Source organism: Strix aluco, chromosome 1, assembly GCF_031877795.1.
Source record: "Strix aluco isolate bStrAlu1 chromosome 1, bStrAlu1.hap1, whole genome shotgun sequence".
Classification (NCBI taxonomy): domain Eukaryota; kingdom Metazoa; phylum Chordata; class Aves; order Strigiformes; family Strigidae; genus Strix; species Strix aluco.
In genome coordinates this window covers 12,418,469-12,428,717 of record NC_133931.1, presented here as the reverse complement: position 1 = coordinate 12,428,717, position 10,249 = coordinate 12,418,469, and the positions used below count along the sequence as shown (strand labels likewise).

Genomic DNA, 10,249 nt, shown 5'->3' with positions numbered 1-10,249 from the left:
TTACTGGGGTACTGACACCAGAGCAAGTTTTATTGCAGCTTTCACAGGAAGAGTTAGAAAACTCAGAACTACGAGACTGAAAAATTTGGCCACATAAAACGCTCACGTTCCCAGAGAAAGAATGTGAGCTTGAAGGGCAGGAGAAGCAGATTTACTGGATCAATGATAAGCAGCTAAACTGAGAATAACTTTGCCAAGAGCGTGTTTCCTGCTCAGAAAAAGGTGGGGAAAGTGGATGAAAATTAATAAATTTGTATCAGTCAGCCCCATAACTTGGAATCTGGTACTAAATACAGGCAAGGTGTTAAAGCTGGAGTTTCAAGATACTGACAGCAACAGACGTGGGCTTTGGCTGCTCCTGGAGTGAGGGTAGTCATAACCTTGCTCAGGGATAAAGACTTTTTGCCCTCCTTCCCCACCTTGTTAGGCTCTTTGCTGCATTTTTCACTTGGGTATCAAATTTCACAGGACATAAACCTTCCGTACAATGCCACACTTTCTTGCTGGCACAGGTAACGTGTAGAGCACTGGAAGAAAGTTCATCCCCCTATAAGCTGAATCCTGGATAACTACAGAGTGGTATTGGTTAAAGCAAGCGGCCTGCTGAGGGCTGCTGTGTGCTCGTTGATGGGTCACAAGCGGTTCTAGCAGGCGATGCGATGCAACGAACCGGTACAAAAAGCTGTTTGATTCTGGACACGTTCCCAAAGCATCAATACAAGACAGGAAATTTTGCTGACAAGCACTCACTAACCTTCCCCTAAGAGAACAGATGGGATATAGCCACCCAGTAAAAGTTCACCAGAAAACCTTCCTGGCTCTTCTGCTGTTCTCCCATTTTTAGGGCTGGAAGAGAGATTTGTGTTACCTCAACTGCATTCCATTCTACAGAAGTTACTTGATTGTACCATATTTAACCCTAAGGCCAATTTTTCCATGGACTCCAACTTAAGGCTTGAAGATAACTGATGGCAAAGGCACTAACTTCAGGTGTTTTAAGGACTAAACATATTTAGCTTGGGTATAAGAAAAGGCTTTAATCTGACTGGTTTTCAGAAATTTTACGCAGTCCTCTTCAAAAAGCTTATGTACTAAATATTCCTGAATTTTGGAAAAAAAACCCAAACAAATCCCAACCTCCAGAAAAATGGTTTCACATATTCCACTGCTGAAATTTCCACTCCTACCAGGAAGCAGGATCTGCCTGCGCTCCCTTGGCCGCAAGGCAGTAGCAGGGTCGAGGCGTGCCCTTTTCCAGCAGGGCTGTCCAGCACACCCTTACCTTCAGGCTGTTCACCTGCTCAGCACGGAGCTGCGTCTTCTCTCTGCTTGGGTACCCGTGCTTTGCTCTGCTGTTTTTCAATACTGAAGGTGATTGTTCACAGAGTTCCAGCCTGTGCCCCTTTTTTGAACTTGGTACAGGTTTCTAATACAGGGTCTGCACTACCAGCGTTGCACTTCCCTAAATTAAAAATGCTGATTTGCTTTAGCAGCTACTTGCGTTAGCCTGAATATGAAAGGCCACAACCAGATGTGGGCAAAATTCATTGGGAAATACAACCTCACAGGGCAAACCCAGCTCACCTGCCCTGCCCCTGAGCCCACTTTGCCATCTCCACCAGCCTGGCACGAGCAGCCCTGGGCTTGGAGCCATAACGGGGTGCGCTGACGGCACGGGTGGGCTGGTGCCAGAGTGCTCGGCGCTGTGGTGGAGCAGAGACAGCGGAGCAGTCAGTGGGTATACACCAGGTGGGTCTTAACTTCTATTCAGACAAATACAAGCTTACAAAAACTGCCCCCTCTTCCTCCACCAAAACCCAATTTCTGTGCTTTGCTTGTCTGGTAACTGTGTTCAGAAATTATGCAAACACCAAAACACTCTCGTTTTTTAATTATGTGCAATTTTGCTTCCTCCCAGTCAACCAACCAACCACATCATTTTTTTTTGGCTATAAACCAGCAAAAAGTCCCTCCTGACTTTTACAAACACTCGAGCAGGGTTGACATGTTCTGTAACATGATGGATACCCCACATCCCAGCATTAAAACCAACACCAAAAACCCTCACCCCACAACAAAATAAATGTATTGCACTTGCAGCTGCAAGTGAATCGGATTCACTGTAGAAGCAGCAGGGATAAACTTCAAAATGAGAGCACCTGGCCAAGCAGTATGTGAGATACAGCCATAGAGAGACAGGAGGAATGAAACTATAAACCTTTTGGAGATGGGACATATTTCCAGGCAAACCACCCTGAGTTCTCCTTTAACATCTTCATGACTCAACTCTGGCTGAGATGGAGTCAATTTTCCCCATAGCAGCCCTCACAGTGCTGTGCTTTGCACTGGGAGCTAGAACAGTGTTGGTAACACACCAGTGTTTTGGCTACCACCGTGCAGTTCTGGCACAGCATCAAGGCTGTCTCTCCATCCCCCCTCACCAGTAGGCTGGGGGTGGGCAAGAGCTTGGGAGGGGACATAGCCAGGACAGCTGACCCAAACTGACCAAAGGGTGTGGGCTCCTCTCTCCATGGGGCCACAGGTCCTGCCAGAAGCCTGCTCCAGCATGGGCTTCCCATGGGGTCACAGCCTCCTTTGGGCATCCACCTGCTCTGGCATGGGGTCCTCCACGGGCTGCAGGCGGAGATCTGCTCCACCATGGACCTCCATGGGTGCAGGACACAGCTGCCTCACCATGGGCTGCACCACGGACTGCAGGGGAATCTCTGCTCCAGTGCCTGGAGCACCTCCTTCCCCTGCTTCTTCACTGACCTTGGTGTCTGCAGAGTTGTTTCTCTCCCATATTCTCACTCATCTCTCCAGCTGCTGTTGTGCAGCAGGTTTTTTTTTCCCCTTCTTAAATACATTATCACAGAGGCGCTACCACCGTCACTGATGGGCTCGGCCTTGGCCAGCAGTGGGTCCGTCTTGGAGCTGGCTGGTGTTGGCTCTGTCAGACATGGGGGAAGCTTCTGGCAGCTTCTCACAGAAGCCACACCTGCATCCCACCCCACTTCCTGAACCTTGACACGCAAACCCAATACCATAACAAATGGAAACCTCTGGACATAAATGAATCTATTGCAGTGGCAAGGAAATAAATTGGGCCACTGCATGGTAGCTGCAAGTGGGAGCAACATCCCTCTCTACCTTTGTTCCTGAGAAAGCTGAACAAAAGAGTCTTCAATCACTCAGGGGCATGTGGGAGACGGCACTGGTGGTGTGCTTGATAAATTCTGGCTGTGAGCACAGGCAATGTTGACAGCAGCAATTTTTCTCCTCTGGCAAAAGGAAGTCCAGCACTGAAGCAGATGCACAAACATGTCGCGCTGGCTGGGCTTCCTGGCCAGATAACAACTGCGAGGGACAGAGAAATGTCATCAGTTATTATTTAACGTGAATTTCCACTGTTAGCACTGCACCTTTGTTCCGCTAGTACCCTTCCAGTGCACATCAGTGAAACACAGCTATATGTGATTTTATTTACTTGTTTTTCAATTGTCTCTTGCTTCTGCCGCACGCAGATGGAACCTGCGTGATCTTCAGAAGTCTGATGAAGGACACCATTGATCTCCAAAGCCCTGGAAGCAGAAAGTCTTTAAGAACTGAAATACAGAAGTTTTTCAGCAGTTCTTTATTTATAATGTAGGCTTAAGCAATCATTACAATGTAGAAGGGAGACACACTTACAGCAATTATTTATACCAGTTTAGAACAAAAAACTGCACAGGGAGAGGTCAACTCTCAGTACAAACTAGCAACTAAACCACAATAATTTACCATTAGAAACATTTTATTTTTTAGCTGTGACACTGCTTTTACAATATGCAAAAACACAAACAATAGAACTATCCAAAGTGTTTTGTCACATTCTTTCTACATTGAATTTGGCAACATTTTATATTAAATTTTACTGATTATACTAACGTTTAAGAACTAAACAAGTGAAAAGCTGTACTCGGGTACAGTTACATCCATTTATTTCAAAGGTTTAAATAACACTTTTAACTATTGAGATTATCTCCTAGCAGTTTTTGTTTATGCAAAAACCATCCCAAAGCCTCATTTGCACAATGCATCAGCTACTGTATCAAGATTGGTGGGCTACACCACAGGCACTACTGTTTATTATAATCTGTAATAAGGAGCTTGTTTTTCAAAGAAAGGAAGGTTTAATATTTTCTAAGAATCATGCCTTTTTTTTTTCTTTTTGCTTTTAAGCCATAACAAAAAAAAAAAAAGGTTAGCAACCACAGCAGTGTAAAATGTTATATAGAACACAGTGACTACACAGTTACTAGAAGTTTCACATCCAATGCAGTTATGTATTAAAGCATAAGAGGTTATGTAGGCAAGTCTAGAGCCAACAGAAATCTGCAGAGTGTGTGGTGGAAACTAGCCCCTTTTATGTATTATTTGGTGCATTTTTAAACAATCCTGGATGCGGAAGTCTGGTGTCCATCCACGCCTGGGTCTGCTGTGGGTGGGCAGATGGCATCCTTCTGGACTGTCTGATCGGAACACGTGTCGTGCCCTGGGGTCTGCATATTTCTATCAGCTTTAGGAGACGGGTATTGCAGCAATAACTTACTTTTACTTCAAGGAAAAAATCCGACTCTTAATAATTCTATCAATAACGTTCCAAAAAACATGACTTAAAGTACAAAAAAAGAGAATATAGTGGTCAGACTCCCGGTATTATCAAAAAAACAGTATCTCTCCCCACCCCCCACCCTTCACCCCTTTCTCTTCGGTATTTAATAAAAGCCAATCAACTGCCATTTAAAAGAAGTTAAGAAAAACAAGCCCCTGTATTGGAAAGAAACATTTGCAGTTTATTAGATCACAAGCTGGTTACACCTGTCAAATTTTTAAGTGTTTTCTCAAAATATTTGGGCTTTCCAAGGTGCCCAGCCTGCTGGGCACAGTCAGAAAAAGGCATTTTGATAATATCTAAGAACTCCCTGCTTGCATTTTAAAAATGTTTTCACATTTATAACTGCCTTAAGCCTGTCGTCCTTGTTTGTATTCAGTGAAAGGATGAGTGGAACAAAAAGTGAAGGTGGAAGAACCAAGCCTACACAGTTAAGGCTGCATGCATGTGACTGAGAGTTGTTGCTGTGCAGTCAAAAAAAGAAATGTGGAAAAACCCCAGTCTTTAAAACACCCTACAGAAACAAAACACTGCAATCCAATATGGCTTATTCTGATGCATTTACCATGAAGCTACTAGTACTTAATCCTACTAGGCTACTTTTGTGCAACAGCATCTGCTATTTTGATGGCATCTCCCACCCCCCCACTACCCCTCAAATATTCTACCAACTGCAGGTTTCTTCCTTGTATTATATATTGCTTTTATTGTCAATTTTTATTCCTGCTTTTCAAACTTTTTTTTAACACTTAAACGAGGATCTGTTCCTTACAGCTTGACTTAAACCTTAAAATACGTCCCATTGTTTTGTTTTTTAACCTCACTATTACAAGGCGCTCTACAAAAGCTTGCAAAAAAGCCAAATTTTCATTAAATCCCTTTGCTGAAGTTAACTACTCGACATTTTTTTTTCTCCTATGATTTAAAACTTTACAAAGAGAGTTATAAAAAAGGTAAATGGGATTTGGCACCTTCAGAAAAAATTAAAAGTGTAACTTAGATCAAAAAAATGCAGAAACAAAATCATTGATATTTACAAATTAAAACACCAGTGAAGATTATGTCTTACTACGCTCTTTCACCTTGTTTTCTCTTTTAGAGTACTTTCAGACTGTCTGTTACCGAGTATCTTAAAAAATTCATTGATTACAGATTGGAATGGATAGAGACAAATTAGTTTCCTCACAGTTCCTTCTCGGCGGCTAGTACTCTGGCAGCTTCTCCACTCCTAGGAAATACGAGGTGCTGAGCGATCATTCGTGGTCGTCTTCTTCAGTTTGACACCACGCCGAATGGCGTTCAGCATATCTTCACCTTGCGGGACATCCCCAGGACTCAGGTCTCCGGGATCGAGCTCCGGCTGGCCCGCAGGTGCGAGGCTGCTGACACCATCCCGGTCGCTTTCTTCCCCCTCGCTCTCAGGAACCACTTGCCTCTGCTCGTCGGCAGCACTCAGTTTCTGGCTTGACGGCGGAGGGTTGACAGATGCTTGTCCGCTCCATGAGGACGAGGGCATGCTGGTGACACCTTGCCCACCATCTCCTGCTGCCGGAGACTCGGGACTTTGCTCGGGACATTCTTCTGTCCCAGCGAGGGTGCCGGGCAGCCCTCCTGGGATATCTGGGACAGTTGGTGTTTTGACAGGAATCACCGGCGTCTTGATGGGAATCGGACCTCCCCCTATGGTACCGCGTCTGACTGACGGCTTGGTGGAAGGGGTCCGTCTGATGGTGGCGACGCCGGGGGTGACGATGACGGGTCCAAGCGTGGTTGGCAGGCCTGCGGTGGAAGCAGGACGCTTGGTTTGAAACATTCTGCGATAGGACTGGCTAATGTCGCTGTTTCTTGGGATGGTGGAAGATTTGTCAAACTCTTGTTGTTCTGCCTCCTGGTCACCACTCACAGAGAAATAATCATAATCTGAAACTGATGCCAAAAGACACAGTTAGGAACAAGCTGGAGAAGACAGCTGAATCACATCAGTAATTCTACAGTATGTGTCACCAAAAAAGTATACAAAACTGAAAAAGCCTGGAGGTCAACACCAATTAAAGGTTTCACCTTTAGGAGGAAGGAAGCCTGAGACATTGTGACCAAGACTCTCAGACTGTGTGGCTAAAGGCAGGCACTACAGCAGACTGACCCTAAAGCTGCTGCAGGGTGCCCACATCTCTTGTGAAACAGAACGAGAACTGTGCACATTCAGTACCTTCTCTGAAAAGAACTAATTAAGTAGCGAACACTCAATGTTTGTTGCCAACATTAAGATACCAAAACCAGCATCCTACAAGCCATATGCTACCACTTGTAGATACAAATACTTAAAACAAGTCAGTGACTAAAAAATGTACTTCAGACTAGGCAATGTGGGGCTCAGGGGACTGTGTACCAGTGATTTCAGCAACAAATTGGCTTATTTTGTAAACAAAGTAAATCCCAGCTGTCACCTCTGAAATCTCAGCCTCAGCTTTAATAATTGCATTGAGTTCCTTCCTTTCCAGGTAACTGCTGTGCCAGGCTAGGCCCTCCACAAGTCCTACTGCCTCCTTTGATGGCACAGCACAACCGACCTCAGCTGAGCAAACAAGGCAGTTGCTGAACTGCAAACACCAAACTCAGTCCCTCTCAGCTTTCTGCTGGTTCTGAAACAGGGTACAAAACCCAACACCTTATTGCAGCTTCCCAGGTATGGCCAAGTTAAGGTCTCTAAACTGAAAGAGGGTAGATTTAGATTAGATGTAAAGAAGTTCTTCACCGTGAGGGTGGTGAGGCACTGGCACAGGTTGCCCAGAGAAGCTGTGGCTGCCCCCTCCCTGGCAGTGTTCAAGGCCAGGTTGGACGGGGCTTTGAGCAGCCTGGTCTAGTGGAAGGTGTCCCTGCCCATGGTAGGGGGGTTGGAACTAGATGACCTTTGAGGTCCCTTCCAACCAAACCATTCTGTGATTCTATGAGCCCATGAAATATAATACCAGCATCTTCTTTAAAATGGTAGCATCCTTAAACTAAAACTCTAGTAATACTAAAATTCTAGTAATACATGAGAAAATATGGTAATTCAGTACACTATGCAGCAATCCAGGTTTCTATTTAGTTAATAAATCCAGGCTGCATTCCAAGCTGGAAAAAAGTTCACAACAGCAAGGTTCACCCCTTCCTCCCCAGCTGACTACAAAGCCAGTAAGTGACAGGTGCTGGAATATAACTCCTTGGCACCACGGGGTGAGTGTATGATGGCCAGGCTGGGAATGCTCTGAAAAAGAGCATCTCTTGGATGGGTACCTTGAGATGGGATGGTGTCCTCTGAACAGCACGGAGTTGTTGTCTGGGTGCTGTAGCCACTGGAGCACTGCAAGGAATCCCGACTGCTCCTCTGGGTATCCAGCTGCAGCCCTCTCGTCAGAGCGAGCGCCAGCTCCTCGCAGGCCTCCATCTCCTCACCCTGCTGGTTACACACAGGAAAGAGAGTCATTACCTCTAGAAGGGCTAGTCTATCTTCACTGACTTTTAGCTGTCTCTCCTCCCAAGCAGAGCTTGTCACCATCACAACCCACCAGGATTGTGTCCAACCATTTACTAGGGCTTAGAAACAGACACACTTTGAATGGTGTTGCTCTACAAATGTCAATACCCAGTGGCATATTCTCTCATGCCCAGGCAACTTCCACGGACCACACCAACACCACACCAGTACAGCCTGTCAGATAAACATGTGCCAACATAAAGCACATCAAAAAGTACTGGCAGGAGCTAGCACATCCACTTCCTTTGCACCAAATAGCATATTTGAAATTAGAGTTTCACCCTTGTGGCAGCTGACACCGTCATGCTCCGAGGTCTCTGGGTGTCCTCAGGGGGCACGGGTGGCCCGCTCTGAGCTCCTCCATTGAGTTCTGGTTCACGCTTTTCTTTGCGACGTTGCAACGTGTTCACCATTGGTTGATCGTATGGGCCTGGTTTGGCCCAGTCCTAAGGAAACGTGCTTGTTAGTGATAGCTTGCATCAGTAACTGTGCTTTAATTACATGTAAAACTATGCAAAAGGACAATTTTAATGCAACAGATTACGTATCAAACTGGATATGCCTTTCTGAATAAGGCCAGAAATAAATTAATTATGAGGATATTAAAAATCTTCACTTATACAACCTATCTTCTTTATTAAAGGGAATCTAGATTTCCTATTCTACCTAAGTGTTCTTATTTAACATTTTAATACTGTAGTTTTCTCTAAATGAAATTCCATTGTGTTAAAGCCTTTATTTTCAGAAATTCAAATGCAAAATCACTGGCACAACAGCAGAAAATACACATAAATGTCCAATCAGTGATGCAGCTGTTCTAGATGTACACAAGTTCTAGTATTACGTGCTGTTACGCACGTCTTCAATTCTGAAAAAATCAGGCTTGCACAGATTTTTCATAGATGTTAGAGAAGCAAATTACTCTGAGCAACCTCTTCATTTACTTACTAGCTGAAATCTAGTTTGTAACAATGATCTGTACTGAAGAAAGACTAACTTCACTCTGAATTACTGGTGCCAAATTTGAAACAGAAATTCCTCAGGCCATGAGGGCTATATTCACTCAGGGCTCTATTAAGCAAAGTCCTGAGGGTGTCCAGAAACCACACGTTGCACACAACGAGCAGGATTGACCAGTGACCTGTGCTGGGATGCAGAACCACTGCTGAGCAGCTGCTCCCCAAATGCAAGCTGCTGCAGGGGCAAGTCCAATCCTAAGAGAGTTTTCCCTCACCAAAACAAACGGTGCTTTAAAAATAAAAATAGAAGAAACAACTTTTGCGTGAGAACAGGTCACACACACCCCACCGTGGGCAGCAGCTGGCTGCTGGGCAGCCTCTGCACAGCCTTCTGATAAATAATTAATGACGGGCTAAGACCACACTATAGAATTTACTGATGGGTCTCAGTCCAAGGTATGAGAAGTGCAAGGCAGCTGTACTGACAATGGCCCCTTGTGCAGACAGGTATTCTGGTTTTATTAACACATATGAAATTCCGCTTTCCCTTAGCAGCTGTGTCTTTGCTGTAAGTGTTTTGCTGTGAAATATACTGGCAAACTGCTTCTAGCATAGACACAACTAATTACCCTGAAGCTCCAGGACCACTGTGGCCACCCTGTGTGTATGTCTCAACAGTCTCCAGCTGCTGGAGAGAGAAATTAGGGAGATCTGAAACAAGTATCTCAATTTACATGTCTAAGAAGGTCCAGTGGTGCATATGCAGTATCATATAACCATCCACAGGCACCTAAGACCTGTGCAGCTACTATCAACTGCACATCAGCCTTGTGAAGATTCAGGGCAACAGACAAGAGACCTTCTCCCCTTGCTCTGGGGCAGTCTCCCAGGGAAATCGCCTGGCAGGGATGAAAGTCAAGGCTCTGGCAGAGCAAAGATGCTTTGATGCCAAGGAAGATCCCTGCAGATCCAGCTGGAGCAACTGAAAGAAGTTACTGCACTCTGACTTTTTTGGTGGTCTCACCCAAGAGAGCAAAACAAGCTGGGTGAGCACTTTCAGTCTGTGGCAGTAGAGCTGGGATAGCTTCAGTCATCACTTAGGTTCCCCTGGTGACG

The 10,249-nt window shown here is 45.1% G+C and overlaps 1 protein-coding gene across 16 annotated transcripts in view; it reads right to left on the bottom strand.

The window, feature by feature from the left end:
• Positions 1-3,619: 3,619 nt before the first annotated feature.
• MTSS1 (MTSS I-BAR domain containing 1) overlaps positions 3,620-10,249 on the bottom strand; it is a 126,979-nt gene continuing 120,349 nt past the window's right edge. For 14 of the 16 annotated variants that reach the window (XM_074843124.1, XM_074843881.1, XM_074843540.1 and 11 more), the window contains 3 exons: positions 8,456-8,620; positions 7,934-8,096; positions 3,620-6,580 (listed from right to left, as the gene is read on the bottom strand). In XM_074843124.1, the coding sequence (XP_074699225.1) occupies positions 5,883-6,580; positions 7,934-8,096; positions 8,456-8,620 (1,026 nt within the window). In that variant the 3' untranslated portion in view covers positions 3,620-5,882. The remainder of the gene's footprint in view (positions 6,581-7,933; positions 8,097-8,455; positions 8,621-10,249) is intronic. The other 2 variants (XM_074843212.1, XM_074843712.1) reach the window with 1 other exon arrangement.